A 21270-nucleotide genomic window follows, 5' to 3' on the forward strand; every position below is an offset into this window, starting at 1 on the left:
AGAAAGCGTGCTGTGGGTCGGGCCTGCGGCGGGCTTTTAGGGAGTGGTCCCTGGCGCTGGAGCGATCTGCTGATGAGTCCAGCCCCCGGTCCGGCCTCGTCGCGCCGCAAGGATGTTCCTGGGGTTTCGGAGAGGCCGCAGGAGCCAGTTCGTAAGTAGATGTTCGCCCGCCGCGCGGCTCTGTGGGGCCGGGGGTTAAGTGTAAAGGGTTGGGGCGGGTTTGGGGTTTGGCCTGAGATCCAGACAAGGTGGCGGCACAAAAGGAAATGGTTTTCAGTTTAAGAAGTCTTGATTTTTCGTGTTCTAATTTATTATTATTATTATTATTATTATTATTTTTTAGTCAGGGTCTCGCTGTGTCGCCCAGGCTGGAGTACAGTGGCGCAGTCATAGCTCACTGCAGCCTCGAACTCCTGGACTCAAGAGATCTTCCCACTTCAGCCTCCCGAGTAGCTGGGACTACAGGCGCGCGCCACCACGCCCGCCTAATTCAATTTTTTGTGGAGACAGGGATGTTGCTATGTTGCCCAACATAGCTCCTCAGCCTCCAAAAGTGTTGCTATCACAGGCGTGAGCTACTACGTCCGCCCTTAACAATATTCTGCCCCAGGGTCGGCCACAGTTGAACAGGAATCACTCTGTCTCCCCTGTAGCATTCGTCCCAGTGCCTGGAGTTAACTCCTGGCCGACGTACATCTGCTGCATGGCTGGATATAGTCATTCTTCATTCCTCTCTCCACCACCCACCATGTACACCCCATCAGCAAGTCCCATCCCATCTACCCACGACGTACATCTGCCAGCTGTTCCCATCTCCCCCCACATCCCGGCCTCCGGCATCTACCCGGACCGCTGCGGCAGATTGCACTGGTTTCTCCGCTTTCACTCTCGCCCTTTAACTAGGTTCATCCTCCACATAGCAGCCAAAGGGATTCTTGTATTTATTTATTATTTAATTTATTTTTAGAGACAGGGTCTTGTCCTGGTGCCCAGGCTGGAGTGCAGTGGCACGATTATAGCTCACTGCGGCTTCAACCTCCTGGGCTAAAGTGATCCTCCTGCCTCAGCCTCCCCAGTAATTGGGACTACAAGTGTGCACCACCATGCTATTTTTTATTTATTTTATTATTTGCCTCACATTGCCAAGTCTCAATGCCTGGCTAATTTTTAAAATTCTTCTGTAGAGGCCAGGCAAGGTGGCTCATGCCTGTAATCCAACACTTTGGGAGGCTGAGGTGGACAGATCATTTGAGGTCAGGAGTTCAAGATCAGCCTGGCCAACATGGTGAAACCCCATCCTACTAAAAATACAAAAATTAGCAAGTGTGGTGGTGGGTGCCTATAATCCCAGCTACTCAGGAGGTTGAGGTGGGAGAATTACTTAAACCTGAGAGGCAGAGGTTGTAGTGAGCTGAGATTGTGTCACTGCACTCCAGCCTGGGTAACAAAGCGAGACTCTGTCTCAAAAAAACATAAAAATAATTATTTTGTGTGTTTGTGTGTGTGTGTGTGTGTGTGTGTGTGTGTGTGTGTGTGTTGGTCTCACTGTGCTGCCCAGGCTGGTCTTAAACCTTGGCTCAAGCAATCCTCTCAGCTTAGCCTCCAAGAGTGTTGGGATTACAGTGTGAGCCACTGCACCTGGCCTGAGTTTTCATTCAAAGCAGCAAACATTAATGAGTGCCTGCTGTGTGCTGATACCCACAACTGATTGACAGTTTATGGCCACATGGTCTGGAGGATAGACAAGCCCATAAATAATTCTGTGCCAAATGGTAAAACAAGAACTGCTGTTGACGTGTGTACCAGAAGGGCAGCGACGCCAACGTTTGAGTGGAGAGTTGGCCTGGGCCTGGCGGAGAGTAAGGGAAGTTCTGGGCGCAGAAGACAGCAAATACCAAGGCCTGAAAAAGAGTGAATTACTTGCTGTTTGGGAAATGGAAGGCGAGGCTGAGTACTGAAGTACACGAACTCTGCCCAGGAAGAGCAGGGGAAGCAGGAAGTGAATTTGAGTCCTTGTGATGGCAGGGGCTGCACACTCCATGGAGCCAGTGGAAGCCCTGCGTCTTGTGAACTGCTGCAGACCCAAGCCTCCTGTTCTAGGGAGCAGGCAGGAGCTCCAACCTCCTGTGGGGGGCTACAGCCACCCAAACTGCAGTTGTGGATGCCAGCCTCCCGTGCTCTTGGGGGAGCCGGGAACAGGCAGGATCTGTCCTCCCAGGTGCAGTTGTAGCTGCAGCTGCGAGGCCTGAAGCTGCGGGCAAGAACCAGGAACAGGTGGGAGCCCTGCGCCTTCCAAGTTGGTGGATGGGAGCTCCCAGGTGCAGCTGTGGCTGCCCTCCCAGGCACAGGACCGGGGTGTCTCTGCAGCCTGCACTGTCGGGCATCCCAGGAAGGACAATTCCTCCACCCTCCATTCCTGCAGGCTCAGGAGTGTCTGCTCCCACCCATGGCCTCTCTCCACTCTGGCCACCTGCTCTGATCTTGGAGGGGGATTGGAGCCAAGCCCTGGGGCCATGAATGGCAGAGGAGGAAGGGGGCAGGGTCCCCAGCAAGGCCCCACCCTCAGGCTAGGGAGGGCCTAAAGGCTGGGGGCTGGGCTGCCAGTCCCCTAGAGGAGAAACTCATGGAGCCTCTTCTGGGCCTTCCAATGGCTGCCCATGGACCAGTCAGCATGCACTTCCACTCCTCTGAGGTCCATAAAAACCCTGGGCTCAGCCAGAGCAGGGCAAAGGACGGCCAAAGGACAAAGAGGGCAGACAGATGAGGGGACGGGATGATGAGCTGCAGAGAGGAGAACCTTCTCTGCTGAGAGCTGCAGAGACCACCTGCCAGCAGAGAGGAGCTACCGTCTCTGCTGAGAGCTTTAGAGACCTGCAGAGACATTGGAATGGCTTTTGCCTGTGGAGAGCAGCCACCCTCTCCATGGCCTCCTCTCTGCTGAGGTAAACACTTGAGCTCATGAGACGATCTGCCTGCAGAGGGGAGCTACTCACTCCTCTGAGCTGGTCTCAGACTAAATAAAACTCTTCTTCACGCTTCTGAGGTCTGCGTACCTCATCCATTCTTCCTGGACACAGGACAAGAACTTGGGCAAAGGCACTGTGGCCACAGAGGTTCCGGCCAGAAAAATTGACACCCCAGAGATCCTATAACACTTGGTAGGAACCAAGTTATATCAGCCCGAGTATGCCGTGCTGGACACGTGCCTGCTGTTGAGAGAGTGGGGCTGCCTCTGAGGGTTTTTCTGCCTGGTAGAGACATGATCGGCGAGGGGACCAGAGTTAGGAAATGACTGTGATGGTATGAGACACGTTTAGTGTGCAATGGGCGATTCATGCTTTCAAAGAAAAACAAGAATAAATCTTAGGCAGCCTTTTTGGAGGACCCTACTGGATGCCAGCCCCTGGGATTCAAAGTTAAGAAAACCTTTTCTGACCAGGCCTGATGATTCTCACCTGTAATCCCAGCACTTTGGGAGGCTGCGGCATGTGGATTGCCTGAGGCAGGAGTTCGAGACCACTCTGGCCAACGTGGTGAAACCCTGTCTCTACCAAAATACAAAATTTGGCTAGGCATGGTGGCGTATGCCTGTAGTCCTAGCTACTTGGGAGGCTGAGGCACAAGAATAGCTTGAACCCAGGAGGTGGAGGTTGCAGTGAGCTGAGATCATGCCACAGTGAGCTGAGATCATGCCGCCGCACTCCAGCCTGGGGAACAGACAAGACTCTGTCTCCAAAACAAGCAAACAAACAAAAACTCTTTCTTACCGTGCAGCAGGTGGTGGGGGGCGGCGGGGAGGAAACAGACATGGAAACTGTTGAATCCCTTGACAGATGCAGGGTGGTGGGCACCACTCAGAGAGGTAAACAGAGTGGGGGTATTGGGTAGAGACTGCTTGGAGCATCTGCTCCTGTGGGTGGCTGTGCAAGTGGGGGGTAGGGGCTGTAAGAGATGACTGGAAGGTCTGCCCATCCCTCACTCCTGAAAGATGCCCCCATGCCATGCCACACTTCCCAACCTTGTGTCTCTTGCCAACCACTCCCTAACTTTCCTGGGGCCACTGTCAGGCCACTGCTCCTCACTATGCCCTGGGATCTCCTCCGTCTGCTCTGAAAGCCCTTCCCTTGGGAATTGTCCCCACCTTCCCCCAACCCCACACTTGCAGATGCCTCTGTACTCCAGCAAAACAGAGAACCGTAACAGCACTGCAACCAACGTCTTGCTCCATTCCTTTGTTCATGCTGTTCCCGCTTCCTAGAATGCTATTCCATAACATTTCCAAATGTGGGACCAGTGGGCATCTTTGAAAGCCCAGTCTAAATGCCTGTGTGCTTTTCTCGAAGGAAAGCATTTGAAAGTTCCCAGCCTGGCCCCAGACCTGGAGGAGTGCTTCCCTGCCTGCACCACCCCAGCACTTTGTGCTAATTACTGGCTCCAAACAGAAAATGATAGTGTTTTTCTCCCACATCTCACTGATGCTCTTTTTATTTTTTTCATTTTTAGTGAGAGATCCTTTCTTCCAGCTCATTCCATAATTCTATGTTCTGTAATAACTATTTGGTGTTTTTCCTCTCTACTCACCACCTCGGGGTTGACGACAAGATGTCTTCATTGCTGTCATGGTGTTCTGCATCTAGTAGGTGGGAATGAATGGTTCCTGCCAAGAAAATGATTGGACTAGACCCAGAAACTTGAGACTCCCAGTTACCTAAAGTGGGGTTCTCTGACTTTCATTATGTGTAGGAGCTAGTTTTCATTACTTATCTTGGAGATAAGCCACCTAAAATTTTATATTAAGCCCTTTTGAGGTGTGAGGCAATGTGCTCTAGGATTGATAAAGATAAGAGAGTTGGCCAGGTGCGGCGCCTCATGCCTGTGATCCCAACACTTTGGGAGGCTGAGGTGGGAGGATCAGCCAGGGGTTCGAGACCGGCCTGGGCAACATAGTGAGATCCCATCTTTACAAAAAAATACAAAAATTAGCTAGGCATAGTGGTGAACATCTGTAGTCCCATCTACTTGCACAGCTGAGGCGGGAGGACTGCTCAAGCCGGGAGTTTGAGGCTGTGGTGAGCTATGATTGTACCACTGCACTCCACTCTGGGCAACAGAGCAAGACCCCGTCTCAAAAACAAAACAAAGCAAAAAGAGATAAGGAAGTCACCTGTTTCTCAGGAAGTCACCCTCCTCTGCAGGGGGAGTCACATGAGACATCACTGGGGGCAGTGCTGTGGGAGGTGTGGGAGAGCTAGAGGGTGACTCTTGGGGACAGCCAGGGAAGCTCTGAGGAAGGAAGGACAAGAAGGTTCCACAATAAGCAGCTGTCATGGTGCTCCCTGGCTGTGCCCACTTGTCTGTCCTGATGGGGACGGGATGGCAGGGAGGAGTGGGCTTCTGATGGGTTTGGATCCATGGGTGGCCAATGCAGATGTTCCCTTGCAGGCCCAGGGGAGGGAGTTGGTGACAAGACTCAGGTGATCCAGTGACCCAGCCCATTGACTTCTGTTGGATTTCATTTGTGCAGAAACACATCATCCATGGCCTTTTACCTGCAGCCAGCATTGCTCCGAAGGCAGCTGTGCCCCGCACACCTCCTCCCCGCAGCCCCAACCCGTCCCCAGAGAGACCAAGGTGAGTCCCACATGAGCAGGCACCGAGGTCACCCCGTGCTCAGCCCCCAAGTACTGGATCCTGGAACTGCTCAAACTGCCCAGAAAATTACAAGTAGGGTGGTTAGAGTCACGTCCTTAAAAATGTTTACCACGATTCCATAATGACGCACTGAAGATAGTGTCTCTGAGGATAATGAACTGACTTGAGGTCTATCCCTTTCAGCTGCATGAAGTTCTCACATTTCATGATTGAATGTGATGAGTATTTTTTAAAAAATATAAAGCATCAATGCCCAAGTATTAGGTTAACAGGGAATTTTGAATTATACACATAATTTTCTTTCTTTTTTTTTTTTTTTTCCGAGATAGAGTCTTGCTCTGTCACCCAGGTTGGAGTGTAGTGGTATGATCTCGGCTCACTGCAACCTCCACCTCCTGGGTTTAAGAGATTCTCCTGCCTCAGCCTCCCAAGTAGCTCAGATTACAGGTGCCTGCCACCATGCCCAGTTAATTTTTGTATTTTTTGTAGAAATGAGGTTTCACCATGTTAGCCAGGCTGGTCTCGAACTCCTGACCTCAAGTGATCCACCCACCTCAGCCTCCCAAAGTGCTGGGATTACAGGTGTGAGACACCGTACCTGGACAATTTTCTTTTTTTAAATTTTTTTTTTTCAAGGCAGGATCTTGCTCTGTTGCCCTGGCTGGAGTGCAGTGGTGCAATCATGGCTCACTGCAACCCCTGCCTCCCAGGCTCAATCAGTCCTCCTATTTCAGCCTCCTGGGTAACTGGGACTACAGGCAGGCACCACCATGCCCAGCTAATTTTTGTATTTTTTGTAGAGATAGGGTTTTGCCATGTTGCCTGAGCTGGACTTCTGGGCTCAAACAATCCATCTGCCTCTGCCTCCCAAAGTGCTGCGATTACAGACGTGAGCTGCTGGGCCTGGCCAAAACAAAAGATTTTTTTTGAGACAGGGTCTCATTTTGTTGCCCAGGCTGGAGTGCATTGATGGGATTGTGACTCACTGCAGCCTCAACTCCCTAGCATCAAGCAATCCTCCCGTCTCAGCCTCCTGAGTAGCTGGGACTACAGGCACACCACCATGCCTGGCTAATTTTTTAAATTTTTTGCAGTGATGGGGGTCTCACTATGTTGCCTAAGTTGGTCTTGAATTCTTGGGCTAAACTGATCCTGGGAGGCTGAGGCCAGAGGATTGCATGTGCCCAGTAGTTCAAGATCAGCCTGGGCAACAAAGCAAAACCTTACCTATACAAAAAAAGAAAATAAATGAGCTGAGCATAGTGGCGCATGCCTGCAATCCCATACTGGGGAGGCTAAGGCGGGAGGATCACTGGAGCCCAAGAGATCAAGGCTGCAGTGAGCAATGATCGTGTCACTGCACTGCAGCCTGAGCAACAGAGTGAGGCCCTCCCTGCCTCTAAAAAAAAAATTTTTTTTTTTTTTTGAGATGGAGTCTTGCTTTGTCACCAGGCTAGAGTACAGTGGCATGATCTCGGCTCATTGCAACCTCTGCCTCCTGTGTTCAAGCGATTCTCCTGCCTCAGCCTCCCGAGTAGCTGGGATTACAGGCAGAAGCCACCACACCCAGCTAATTTTTGTATTTTTAGTAGAGACGACGTTTCACCACATTGGCCAGGATGGTCTCAAACTCTTGACCTCGTGATCTGCCTGCCTCGACCTCCCAAAATGCTGGGATTACAAGCGTGAGCCACCGTGCCCGGCCCTAAAAAATTTGTTTTAAAAAGGTAATAGGGTAGCTCCTGAAAAAGAAAAAAAGATAATAAATGTATCTATCATTCTGACAAGAGTCTTCATGCTTCTTTGTAATTCCTTCCACCTGCCCCTCTCTGCCACCTTCTATGCTCCTGCCCATCCCCAGGCAACCACTCATCTCCCTTCTCGCACTATGGATTGGTTTGTATTTTCTAGAATTTTATATAAGTGGAAGTACATAAAATACGCTGCCTTCTTTCACTCAGCATGATTATTCCAATTCACGTGTGTTCTGAAAGTCAATAATCCATCCTTTTCCTTACTGAGGAGTATTTCATCATGAAAATGCCACAGTTTGTTTATCCATTCACCTGTTGATGGATATTTGGTTTGTTTGTAATTTTGGTCACTAGAATAAGGCTGCTATGAACATTTACACAGTGGCTGCGTGTGGTGGCTCACACCTGTAATCCCAGCAATTTGAGAGGCTAAGGCAGGCGGATCACCTGAGCTCAGGAGTTTAAGACCAGCCTTGCCAGCACAGCAAAACCCCGTCTCCACTAACAATACAAAAATTAACTGGGTGTGGAGATGCATGCCTGGAGTCCCAGCTACTGGGGAGGTTGAGTCACAAGAATCACTTGAACTCAGGCGGCAGAGGTTGCAGTGAGCCGAGATTGCACCACTGCACTCCAGCCTGGGCAACAAAGCGAGACTCCATCTCTTAAAAAAAATGTATACACAGGCCTGGTGTGGTGGCTCACTCCTGTAATCCCAGCACTTTGGGAGGCCAAGGTAGGCGGATCACCTGAGGTCAGGAGTTCAAGACCAGCCCGGCCAACACGGTGAAACCCCATCTCTATTAAAAAAAAAAAAAAGTATACACAAATGTTTGGATATATACTTTCATTTCTCTTGGGTAACTATCTATAGCTGGACCTTATACTAGGTGGGTATTTAATTTATTAAGAAACTGTCAAAACTGTTTTCCAAGGTTGTTGTCCCATTTATGTTCCCACCAACAGTATATGAGTCCAGTTGCTTCATATCCTCATCAACACTTGGTTTGGTCAGTGTGTGTGTGTTTGTGTGCACACGTGTGAGTGCCTCTGTGTGTGTTTGCACACGTGAGTGCCTCTGTGTGTGTTCGTGTGCACACGTGTCAGTGCCTCTGTGTGTGTGTTCACACGTGTTAGTGCCTCTGTGTGTGTGTTTGTTCCTGTGCACACGTGAGTGCCTCTGTGTGTTTGTGTGCACACATGTGAGTGCCTCTGTGTGTGTACGTTCGTGTGCACACGTGTCAGTGCCTCTGTGTGTGTGTGTTCGTGTGCACACGTGTGAGTGCCTCTGTGTGTGTGTTCATGTGCACACGTGTGAGTGCCTGTGTGTGTGCATTTGTGTGTACACGTGTCAGTGCCTCTGTGTGTGTGTTCGTGTGCACACGTATGAGTGCCTCTGTGTGTGTGTGTGTGTGTGTGTGTGTGGTCTTTTATAACTTGGACAGTCAGTGGTTTTCATCCACACTGAGTGTAGATGTTTGTAGTGTAGGCGTACATAGGTGAGCAATGTATAGTGCTTGTTTGCTCAATCTTCATCTTCATTACGCTTTCTGGACAGTGGTACCCAGATAGAGTGCGGGATATTCCTTACTCCTTTGTCTGAGACAGCTTTGTGGAGCCTGGTGTCAATGCACACATCTGGAGATCCCAGCTCTTTCATGGGAAATTGTCAGATCTCTTTGTGTGTGCCGGGGACAGTGTCTTAAAGCACACTCCATAGATGTGCTCGTGAGTGCTGATAGGGTACTTTCTGGTCACAACCTTGTTGATGAGAGAACAATCCTTGCTGCCCTCCTTGTGGGAGCCACTCTGATAGGCCTGGTTTAGAACAGAAGAGCACGAGGAATTATCTTGGTCAGTTTTTAAAATTTTGGACATTTAATGGGTGTGTAGTAGTATTTCATTGTGGTTTTTCTATTTGTTTTTGTTTTTTTCTTTTTCTTTTTTTGAGATGGAGTCTCTTATTTTTGAGACAGAGTCTCAGTCTGTCACCCAGGCTGGAGTGCAGTGGAGCAATCTCAGCTCACTGCAACCTCTGCCTCCCAGATTCAAGTGTTTCTTGTGCCTCAGCCTCCTGAGTAGCTGGGATTACAGGCACATACCACCATACTCGGCTATTTTTTGTATTTTTAGAAATGGGGTTTCACCATGCTGGCCAGGATGGTCTCGAACTTCTGACCTTAAGTGATCCACCTGCCTCAGCCTTCCAAATTGCTGGGATTACAGGCGTGAGACACCACACCTGGCCTTATTTTGCATTTCTCTAATAGCTAATGGTATTGAGTATCTTTTCATGTGTTTGTCAGCTTTGCATGTTTTTTTCAGTGAAGCATCTGTTCACATCCTTTGCCCATTTACAAATTTGGGCATTCCTTGTTGATCACAAGTCCTGTTGCAGATCTAAGAACGATCTTGGGAAGGCCGTTGGACACAGGAACATGTTCAGTTGGAGACAATGACATTTTTCATCCAGGAGATGTAAGCAGAGACTTGGGTGAAGACTGGGGGCTTCCTGGAGATATCACAGTCCCAGCCTTTTTTGTTTTCCATGATTGCATTCTGAGGATTTGTTACATAGTATGAATACAAGTTCTTTACCAAATATGTGATTTGCTATCATTTCTCTGTATCTGTGGCTTGTCTCTCACTGTTTGAAACAGTGCCTTTCAAACAGCAGAAGTTCTTGATTTTTATGAAGTCCAGCTTACAATTTTTTCTTTTATGGATCATGCTTTCAATATCTCATGTTGAAGAAATCTTTATGTAACCTAAGGTCACAAAGGTTTTCTCTTATATTTTCTTCTAGAAGTGTTATGGTTTTAGGCTGTACATTTAGGTCTCTAATCTGTTTACAGTTAATTTTTGTAAATGATATGTGTATTAGTCCTTTCTCACACTGCTATAAAGATACTACCTGAGACAGGGTAATTTATAAGCAAAGGAGATTTAATTGACTCACAGTTCTGCATGGCTGGGGAGCCCTCAGGAAACTTACAATCATGGCGGAAGGGAAGCAGGCACGTCTTACATGGTGGCAGGTGAGAGAGAGTGACTGTGTGAGAGCTGAGGAGAAACTACCATTTATAAAACCATCAGCTCTTGTGAGAATTCACCCACTATCACAAGAACAGGATGGGAGAAACCACCCCCATAATCCAATCACTTCCTTCCTTCAACACTTGGAGATTGCAATGGGTTTTTTTTGGCATACGGAGATTTGATTTTTCCAGCACCATTTGATGATGAGGCTATTAGTTATTTATTGCTGTGTAACAATTACACCAAAATGTAGTGATTTAAAACAAAACAGCAGCCAGGCGTGGTGGCTTATGCCTGTAAACCTAACACTTTGGGAGCCTGAGGCAGGAGGATTACTTGAGCCCAGGAGTTCCAGACCAGCCTGGAGAACATAGCGAGACCCCATTTCTACAAAAAATATAAAAATTAGCCAGATGTGGTGATGTGTGCCTATAGTCCCAGCTATTCGAGAGACTGAGGGAGGAGGATCACTTGAGCCCAGGAGATTGAGGCTATGCTGAGCTGTGACCGCGCCACTGCACTCCAGCCTGGGCAACAGAGTGAGATCATCTCAATCCCCACCCCCTCAAACCCAAAATATAAAAACAGTGTTTTTTTTAATCCCATATCTCATTGATCCTCTTAAAAACTTTTTTTTTCCATCTCCATTTTATTTTGGTAATTTTCTGTTGCCTTTGCCTTTAATTTTACTGATCTTCTGCAATATATAATCTGTTAATCGCATCCAGGATACTTTCTGTCTCTGATACTGTCATTTTTATCTCATGAAGTTGGGATTTTTTACAATCGTCCATGTCTTACTTGGCTTTTTGAATATAAGAAATACAGCTGTAATAACTATCTGAATGCACTTTTCTGCCAGTTCTACATACGTGTTCAGTTCTTACTGGGTTTCAGTTGATGGTTGCCTTCATTTTAGATGATGGTTTGCTATCTCTTTGCCTACCTGCTTATCTAAGTGGATACAAGATCTTGTTGTGAATTTTACCTTGAGTGCTGGATAGTTTTGTATTCCTAAAAATGTCTTGACCTTTGTTCCGGGATGCAGTTCAATTGCTTGGAAACAGTTAGATCTTTCAGGTCTTTCTTTTACGATTTGTTAGGTGGGGCGTGGAGCGGTGCGCAGCCAGGTCTAATTATTCCCCAGCACCGGGGCCAGACCTTTCTGAGTGCTGCACCCAGCGTCTCGTGAATGATAGGTTTCTCCAGTCTGCCCGGTGGGAGCAGCTGCTGTCCCTGGCTGTGTGTAAGCACCTGGCACTGCTCCTCTGATCCTGGTGGTTGGTTCCTCCTCCACTGTCGGGTGATTTCCTCACACTTGTGTGCTGTGCAGTATTCCACTGAAACTGGGTGACCTCCTGCAGATCTCCCGGTTCTCTCCGCAGTCCTCCCCTCTCTGCACTCTCTCCCGCAGGTTTCTCTGCCTTGGTGTCCCTGACTCTCAGCTCCATCTCTACAGCTCAGGGAGTCTACCTGGCTCCCCCTGTTCCTCCTCCCTGTGCTGTGACGTGGACATTTTCCTAGGCAGTGAGCTGGGACAGGGGCTTTTGTTTTACTTTTTTAGGCACAGCTAAATCTGTTGACTCTAACTTACCTGTAAAATATTCCTGAGTAATTTGCAAGCATTTTTAAAGTCCCTTTTAAATCTTTTCTGTCTTTCTAGATCTCTTTTTTTTTTTCCCATTCTGATCTTCCGTTCTAATAAAAAACTACTTGAATGTAGGCTTTTGGCTCTGCCTTGATAAGAGGCCCGGTTCTACCTCCTTTTGGCTAGGAAATCTTTACAGGTCATTCAATTTCTGTGGAAAATGGGATGGCAATAATATGTAGTCATACAGTTGCATGAGAATCGAATGAGATTGTCTGACGGCCCGCGGTAAACAATGGGTGCAGAGTAAGTGCTCAGTCGACGCTGTCCAGCAGAAGGTAAGCCTGCGTGTATCTTGTTCAGCCTTCACCTGGAGTGTTCGTGTCTCACCATCTCTGTGGGATGTTTTTGTCTGCAGATCTGCTCTGGCAGCAGCCATTCTGGCGACAACATTGACTGGGCGGACGGTTGCCATTCCTCAGCCTCGCCGGAGATCCCGGTCTGAGAGTGACGTGAGCAGTGTTGAACAGGACAGCTTCATCGAGCCCTACGCCACCACCTCAGAGCTAAGGCCTCGGTGGGGACCAGATCGCCGGCTCTGCTTCCTCTCAGGGTGGAAGAGGGGCAGCTCAGCCTGGTCCCTACATGTGTGTGTGCATATGTACATGTGTATGCATATATACCTGTGTGGGTGCATGGGTGCTCATATACGTATTTATGACTAGTCTTAGTTGCTGGATTTTTATCACCAATGTCCAATGGACACTGTCCAGCAACCTAATTGCTCTGGGGTCTGTTCTAGATTTGACTTGTATGGGTCCTGGCCATTTTCACAGCGGCACAGAGCTAATGAATTCAGCGTTGCTTCCAGCCCTTTGTAAATTTCTTCGTGCAGCAATCTGAACAGTGAAAGTGGACCCTCCTCACCTCTTCATGTATCTCTGGACATTCACACTAATTTGACCTTCTTGGCAGTTGTGGTTAAGCCTTTTCCTTCATCATCTTCTCCTTTATTGCTTGTCCTGTGTTTGAGCTGACACAGGGCTGGGGGTAAGGAAGATTTCCTCCTAAGGAAGAGAGGGTTGAGGGGAGAGCTTAGGATGTACAGGAATCATCTAGAAACAGCTCAAGGCGGGCAGATTACCTGAGGTCAGGAGTTCAAGACCAGCCTGGTCAACATGGTGAAATCCCATCTCTACTAAAAATTTAAAAATTAGCCAGGCGTGGTCACATGCACCTGTAATCTCAGCTATTCAGGAGGCTGAGGCAGGAGAATCGCTTGAACCTGGGAGGTGGAGGTTGCAGTGGGCCAAGATTGCGCCACTGCACTCCAGCCTGGATGAGAGTGAGACTCCATCTCAAATAATAATAATAATAACAGGCTGGGCCCAGTGGCTCATGCCTGTAATCCTAGCACTTTAGGAGGCTGAGGTGGGCAGATCACTTGAGCCAAGGAGTTTGAGACCAGCCTGGACAACATGGTGAAACCCTGTCTCTACAAAAAATACAAAAATTAGCTTGGCATGGTTAGTTCCAGCTACTTGGGAGGCTGAGGTAGGAGGATCACCTGAGCCCAGGGAGGTTGAGGATGCAGTGAACTGTGATTGCACCACTGCACTGCAGCCTGGGAGACAGAGTGAGACCCTATTTCAAAAAAGAAAAACTTCTTATTTATAACAAGGCAAATTGTATATGTATGCAGTAACTCTAAAAACAGAAACTAGAAGGGTATGCTGAGTGTACAAAGGGATGTATGGTGGAAAATGTCATATTTTAGCTTCTGTGTACTTTGTACTATCACACATTTATGGTAAGGACTTGGAGGCAGTGCGTTTAATACGTGTATATCTATCAGTGTCACGTGTTAAGTGGTTTTTTCTTTGTTTTCTTTGTGAATGTTCTAATACAGACCAAATTGGCAGAATGAGATGGTAAGAAGATCTTCTTTGCCATCCTTTGAAACGCTGGACTATGGGGAAGAAGAGGACACTGAAACTCAGCTGTCATCCAGCTGCAAGGAGTTGGGGTATGTCAGTGCCCAGAAGGATGAAGGAGGCCACGGTGATGACGTGTATGCTGTGCCACACAAAAATCAGGTGTTTTCCATGTTCCCAGCTTTCTTCTTGACCCTCACCCTGACGTTAAGTTTTGGTAAATTAGTGCATTGCTAAGGATTTCTTCTCGCTATTTCACATTTGATAGCATTTGCTTTGGGGCTTATTTTTTAAACGTGTTCGGCCTCATTTCTCTCTTGTCAGATTAAAACATAAACTTCTTTATCCTGCAATAATGAAGATGAACATCTTTACATTCTTAATGTGGACTTCCATTCAAAGCTTAGCAATCTTGCTCTTTTCTTCCACCTTGGAAGCTAAATTTCCTGTCACTTTTTGGTATCATTTCGCACACTACATCCTTTCTTTCAATTTGTGCCTGATGGGGAATATCGCCATGCGTCTCTCAGTGGGAGCTGACATACCTGTGCGCGCCTCTGTTTCTAACTCCTATGTGCATTGAACTTAGCTGACTCGGTGAGGAATTCCCTTCATTGCCCTGTCACACATCAGGGAACCACACACAGAGCGATTCAGGGAGACCCACTTCTCCACTGCCAGCTGCTCTGCAAACCCCGATTTTTAAACTGCTCCCAGGGTTTTGGAAACTAGATGATGACATTTCTTTAATGGCAATATAGAGCACCATTTCTCTTTTTCCTTTATCTTTATTTATTTTTTTTGAGACAGGGTCTTACTCAGTCCCCCAGGCTAGAGTGCAGTGGCACAATTTTGGCTCACTGCAGCCTCAACCTCCTGGACTCAAGTGATCCTCCCACCTCAGCCTCCCAAGTAGCTGGGACTGTAGACATGCACCACCATGCCTGGCTAGTTTTTGTATTTTTTGTAGTGACAAGGTTTCCCCATGTTGCCCAGGCTGGTCTTGAACTCCTGACCTCAAGCGACCCACCTGCCTCAGCCTTTTGAAGCACCGGGATTACAGGCGTGAGCCACCGTACCCAGCCCCTTTTCTTTTTTCACCATCATTATAATGTGTTATTTATAGTGTCTATACATATAGACTGGTAGCATTAAGCTACACCATTATTGATTATATATATATTGATTAGCCTCTACTACATTAAAACACTTTTTAAAAAAAAATCGAGATGGGGTCTCACTGCCTCCAGGCTGGAGTGCAAAGGCACGATCATAGCTCACTATAACCACCTCCTTCTGGGCTCAAGCAATTCTCCCACCTCAGCCTCCTGAGTACCTGGGGCTACAGGCACGTGGTACCGTACCTGGCTTTTTTTTTCTCTCTCTAAAGGGACAGGGTCTTGCTATGTTAGCCAGACCGGTCTTAAACTCCTGGGCTTAAGCAGTCCTCTTGCCTCGGCCTCCCAAAGTGTTGCGATTACAGGCATGAGCCAACACACCTGGCCCTAAAATACATTTTAAATGGTCTTAGGGAGCTTATTTTGAGGGATCCTTATGTGGTTGTTTCGTGAACTCACCATCATTTTCCAGCATATACAGACTTTCACATGTAGAATTAGGTTTCCCATAGCAAGGAGCTCTGGAATAGGCAGACACTGCCCAGAGCCCCAAGAAGGGAGGTGCTGCTGCCGGGCTCTCCTGGGCTCAGAGTCAGGCCCAGTGCTCCTACCTGTACACTTGCCAGCTGGTTATTTTGCACCAATGCTACAGATAGAGTTATATCACTCCACTTTTCTAGAAGGAAAGCTTGCTACCATATTTCCCTTGGAAGAAAGCGATACAGTGACCTACAGAGACTCTTTCCTTGTTAGAAGGACAAATATTTTGGTTTTTTTAAGGCAAGTCTGTTAGGGTGGCTCTAGGAGCCATGTGTAGTAGGAAAATTTTTAAATGTGAAAAGTAGAAAATAATAAATAATACAGTGTTACTACTAGGGTTGTTGTTACCTTTTCTCCCAACCCCACTTGGAAACCCATCTTTTCTTGGATTTGGAGTGCATGCTGGAAGTTTGTGTTTTTATTCTTTTACTACAAGTTTAAGTAAACAACTGTAGTACTGTTGTATTATAGTTTTGTTTGTTTGTTTTGAGACAGAGTCTCGCTCTGTCACCCAGGCTGGAGTGCAGTGGTGCAATCTTGGTTCACTGCAACCTCCGCCTCTGGGTTCAAGTGATTCTCCTGCCTCACCTCCCAAGTAGCTGGAACTACAGGCACCCACCACCACGCTCAGCAAATTTTTGTATTTTTAGTAGAGATGGGGTTTCACCATGTTGTCAGGCTGGTCTCAAACTTCTGACCTCAGGTGATCCTCCCAAAGTGTTGAGATTACTGGCGTGTGAGCCATTGCGTCCGGCCAAGCCTTTTAAAGTATATTTATAGAAAGCATCACAAATTCTTTACAAAGGTATGTTTTTAGTAGACTTATTTATTGATATATAAAATATGCACAAGAGGTGAATAAATCATAACTGTACATTTCAATAAATTTTCAAAAACTAGCCGCCACTCAGATTAAGAAAAAAATTACTTGTACCCTAGAAATCCCCCTTCTTCTTAGTCACTATTTCCCACAGAGTTAACCATTGCCAAGATTAGCTTTTATCTTTAAAAATAACCTGAGATTGGCTTTGCCTGTTCTGAAAATTTACATGAATTTAATTGAACAGTCTGCACTGTTTGGAGTTTTGGAGTCTTCAGTTACTGTATGCAGCAGGGGCTGGTTCATTCTCATTTCTGTATATTTTATTGTACAACTGTGCTACTCAGTTATTTGTTTTACTGATGACAGAGACTTGCTTGTTTCCAGTTTGGGGCTCTTAGGAATAGTGCTGCTGTGGACATTTGGGGATGTGTCCCTTGATATACATATTTGTGTATTTCTGGTGGGTGTATACTGAGGAATGGTATGTGTATGGTCATAGGGCATATGTACCGTCAGCTTTAGGTTGACAGTAGATACTGTCAAACAGTCGTCCATATTGGGCATCTTCCTGATGCTTTTTAAGTCATCTTTATCCATTTCATATTTCCTTGAGAATAGTAAGTCACTTGATATATTTTTGACAGATTGAACAGGCAGTTTGTTCCTGGGAGATAAAAAAGCTCAAGGTTAGCTGTGCGTGGTGGCTCATGCCTGTAATCCCAGCCCTTTGGGAGGCCGAGGCAGGAGGATTGTATGAGGCCAGAAGTTTAAGACCAGCCTGTTCAACATAGCAAGACCCTATCTCTACAAAAAATTTAAAAATTAACCGGACGTGGTGGTCCTAGCTACTTGGGAGGCTGAGGTGGAGGATTGGTTGAGCCCAGGCGGTAGAGGCTACTGTGAGCCACGATTGTGTCATTGCACTCCAGCCTGGATGACAGAGTGAGACCATGTGTTAAAAAAAAAAAAAGACCTGCTTCACTGTTCTTTTTCTTCCTCTTAGGCAACCCCTGTCTGTACCCCCAGGTTCCTGCCAATGGAAATGTCTCCTCCTCATCAGCAGCAAGTCCTATTCCTGGCCCATGGGCCTTTCTAAAGGACAACTCTGTGGCCCTGCCGTGTTGGGATGAAACAAAATGTCAGTTGCTCCTATATAGCTAACATGAATGGTTACCTATATTTGAGCTACTCTCAGACAGTAGAGGGGAGTTCATCAGTAAATGAAGTTTACAGTGGACTTACATAATTGGTGAACATTGCAGGCTTTGATGAGAGTCCTCCCAGGATAGGTCAGCAGTTCTTGTCCCACATAAAAATTACTAACATGGGCCAGGTGCTATGCTCATGCCTGTAATCCCAGCACTTTGGGAGGCTGAGGCAGGAGGATCGCATGGGCCCAGGAATTTGAGACCAACCTGGGCAACATAAGGAGACCTTGTCTCTACAAAAAAATAAAAATAAATTAGCTGGCTGTGGTGTTGCACGCCTGTGGTCCCAGCTACTCTGGAGGCTGAGGTGGGAGGATTGTTTGCACCTGGGAAGTCAAGGCTTCAGTGAGCTGTGATCACACCACTGCGCTCCAGCTTATCTCAAAAAAAAGGGATGGGGGAAACTAGTAACATGGTGTCAGTACCAGGGTGGAATGGTATCGGGTGGTCCCTGGCAGGGATGAGGAAGAGAAGCTGTCCTGGCAACATGGCTGGTATGTGGAGTTCTCAGTGGCCTTAGCATAACTTGAACGGTGTTGCCTTTGCCCCTAAGCTTTTCCTGAGGGCTTGGAAATGTCATCCAGCCCCACCTGATGTAGTCCTTTTGTGTGTCACTAAGGAAAGCAGCTGAAGTGCCCATGGAGGGAACTCCCAGTGGGGAAGGTGTGAAAGAAGATGTTGGAACTTGTTAGGAGACATGCTATATATATAGGTTACCTTTCTCACTTCTTTGGTCCTTTGTCTTTTATAACAAAAAGGTGCCATTGTTACATGGGGTGGACAGTGAAGATGATGAAAGTATTTCTGATCAAGATGGGTTTCCAGGCTTACCTCCTGCACCACAGCTGACACAACAAAAAGGTAAAAAAAGAAAAAGCCACAATTTTTATAAAATATAAGAACATTTTTCCCTAATGAATATTGCTTATTTTTAGAAAAACATACCCATTGCCCCTTCACGCTTTAGCTCTCTGATTTTAACTAGGAATATATTTGAAATTTATTTTTTATTGAAAATGAGGATACAGGCATGGGGCTCATGCCCATAATCCCAGCACTTTGGGAGGCTGAGGCGGGTGGATCACGAGGTCAAGAGATTGAGACCATGGTGAAACCCCGTCTCTACTAAAAAATACAAAAATTAGCTGGGTGTGGTGGTGCACGCCTGTGGTCCCAGCTACTCGGGAGGCTGAGGCAGGAGAATTGCTTGAACCTGGGAGGCGGAGGTTGCAGTGAGCTGAGATTGCACCACTGCACTCCAGCCTGGCATCTGATGACAGAGCAAGACTCTGTCTCAAAAAAAAAGAAAGTAGCCTGGGCAACACAGGGAGACCTTGTCTTAACAAAGAGTAAAAATATAAACATTAGCCAGGCAAGGTGGTGCACACCTGTAGTCCCAGCTACTTAGGAGGGTTAGGTGGGAGGATCACTTAAACCCAGAATGGAGCTGTGATTGCACCATTGCACTCCAGCCTGGGTGATAGAATGAGACCTTGTCTCAAGAAAACAAGGCTGGGTGTGGTGGTTCACACCTATAATCCCAGCACTTTGGGAATCCAAGGCAGGTCGATCTCTTGAGTTTAGTTAGGGGTTTGGGGCTAGCTTGGGCAACATAGTGAGACTCCGTCTCTACAAAAAATGGACATCCCATCTCTACCAGAATACAAAAAGTAGCCAGACATGGTTTCATGTGCCTGTGGTCCTAGGTACTCGGGAGGCTGAGGTGGGAAGATTGCTTGAGTCCTTGAGGCAGAGGCTGCAGTGAGCTGAGATCGTGCCATTGTACTCCAGCCTTAGTGACAGAGTGAAACCCCATCTCAAAAAGAAAAGAAAACGAGTTATTCCACAGTCGATTGCTCCTGGATATTAGGTTGTTTTTAAAGTACAAGGTACTGGGCTTTTTTTTTTTTTTTTTTTTTTTGCTGTGTTAGCCAGGCTGGTCTTGAACTCCTGGGCTTAAGCAATAGACATAGGGTCTCCCTAGTCCCAGTGCTTGGGGAAAGACCTGGCCCACAGTGGCCCATCAGGAAAAGTCTGTTGGGTGAATGAGTGCGTGGACTTGTATCATTTGATTTATCACTATGAGAGAACTCAACATGTTACAGCAAAAGGTAGGGAAACGTTTTCAGTTTCCACATTTTAGAAGTGATGAGAGCCAGGCATCAAGTGGACAACCAACAACTGCTTTATCAGCAGCTCCAGAGTTGCTCGGGCTCAGGGAAATATTTATGTAAATCATTTCTCAAGGAAAACAGAATGCCAGCCTCAGAATCCCGGGGCCAGAAAACACCTGTTGGTCAGTTGGCATAATTTTTAAATAGTAGAGTTATGTAAAAAGTGCATCTCTTTTTAAATTACAAAAGTAATACTATCTCATTGTAAAAAAAAAAATACATAAATATATAAAGTGCATTAGTCTGTTGTCAAGCTGCTGATAAAGATATACCCAAGACTTAGAAAGAAAAAGAGGTTTAATGGACTCGCAGTTCCTCGTGGCTGGGGAGGCCTCACAATCATGGCAGAAGGTGAAAGACGTCTTTCATGGCGGCAGACAAGAGAGCATGAGGACCAAAAGAAAGGGGTTTCCCTTATAAAACCATCAGATCTTGTGAGACTTATTCGCTACCATAAGAACAGTATGGGGGAAAGCACCCCCATGATTCAGTTATCTCCCACCAGATCCCTCCCACAATATGTGGAAATTATGGAGCTACATTTCAAGATGAGATGTGGGTGGGGACACAGCCAGACCACATCATAAAGCTAGACCTACTTAATTGTGCTCCCGTAGATAATGACTTTTAACAATTTAGAGTGTATGTATTTAAAGTACACACTGTTTTGTTACCTTTCATCTCACAACACATGCCAAATGTCTTCCTGTGTCCCCAGATTTGGTTCTCTCCCCCCTTGTCTAACATCTGCACTGCGTGGCCTGATGGAGCATACATCAGTCAAGGTCCAGTCAGGAGTCAGAACACACACAGTGACTTGAAAAGGGAAAGTGTACTATAAAGAACTATTAATTATAACAGGTTTGGGAGCTGGGCATGGTGGCTCACATCTGTAGTCCCAGCTGTGCAGGAGACTGAGATGGGAGGATCACTTGAGCCCAGGAAGGAGGTCAAGGCTGCAGTGAGCTGTGATAGTGCCGCTGCACTCCAGCCTAGGCGACAGAGTAAGACCCTGTCTCTAAAAAAAAGAAAGATAGTAATAACGGGATTGCCTACTAATCAGTAAAGGAGAATATTCAAGAATTCAGGAGTAACAGCTCAAGGGAGCAGATGCTGTCCCTAGGGCTGACACAAAGTCAGCCTTCAGGAGGAAGCAGCTCTGGAGGAACCTCGCCCAGAACCAAGAGCCACACCTTCCTTGAGAGGATGTAACTGTGGCCTGCCAGGTGGCTGAGAAGTTTGCTGCGGTGCAGCCCTAATGAAATTCACTGGGATAGGGGGCCAGGAGAAGCCACTATGGGAGATACTGCATGTTGCTGCCCGCCCCCAAAAAAAAAATTAAAAGGAAAGAGAAAGAAAGGATCTGGGCACGTAATCCCACTTTTAATCCCAGCTACTTGGGAGGCCAAGATGGGAAGATAAGTTACTTGAGCCCAGGAG

At 47.0% G+C, this 21270-nt stretch overlaps 1 protein-coding gene across 5 annotated transcripts in view; it reads left to right on the plus strand.

Moving 5' to 3' along the window:
• Positions 1-21270, plus strand: part of CEP89 (centrosomal protein 89) — a 79972-nt gene continuing 58702 nt past the window's right edge. For 3 of the 5 annotated variants that reach the window (XR_010344299.1, XM_064381513.1, XM_064381514.1), the window contains exons 1-5: positions 1-151; positions 5525-5631; positions 12452-12610; positions 13943-14129; positions 18415-18517. Coding sequence is in view for 4 of the 5 variants with exons in the window: in XM_064381513.1 (XP_064237583.1) it covers positions 113-151; positions 5525-5631; positions 12452-12610; positions 13943-14129; positions 18415-18517 (595 nt within the window). In the remaining variant the exon portion in view is untranslated. The other 2 variants (XM_064381516.1, XM_064381515.1) reach the window with 2 other exon arrangements.

Source organism: Aotus nancymaae, unplaced genomic scaffold (assembly GCF_030222135.1).
Source record: "Aotus nancymaae isolate 86718 unplaced genomic scaffold, 86718_ANA_hifiasm-v0.15.2.pri h1tg000028l, whole genome shotgun sequence".
Taxonomy (NCBI): Eukaryota; Metazoa; Chordata; class Mammalia; order Primates; family Aotidae; genus Aotus; species Aotus nancymaae.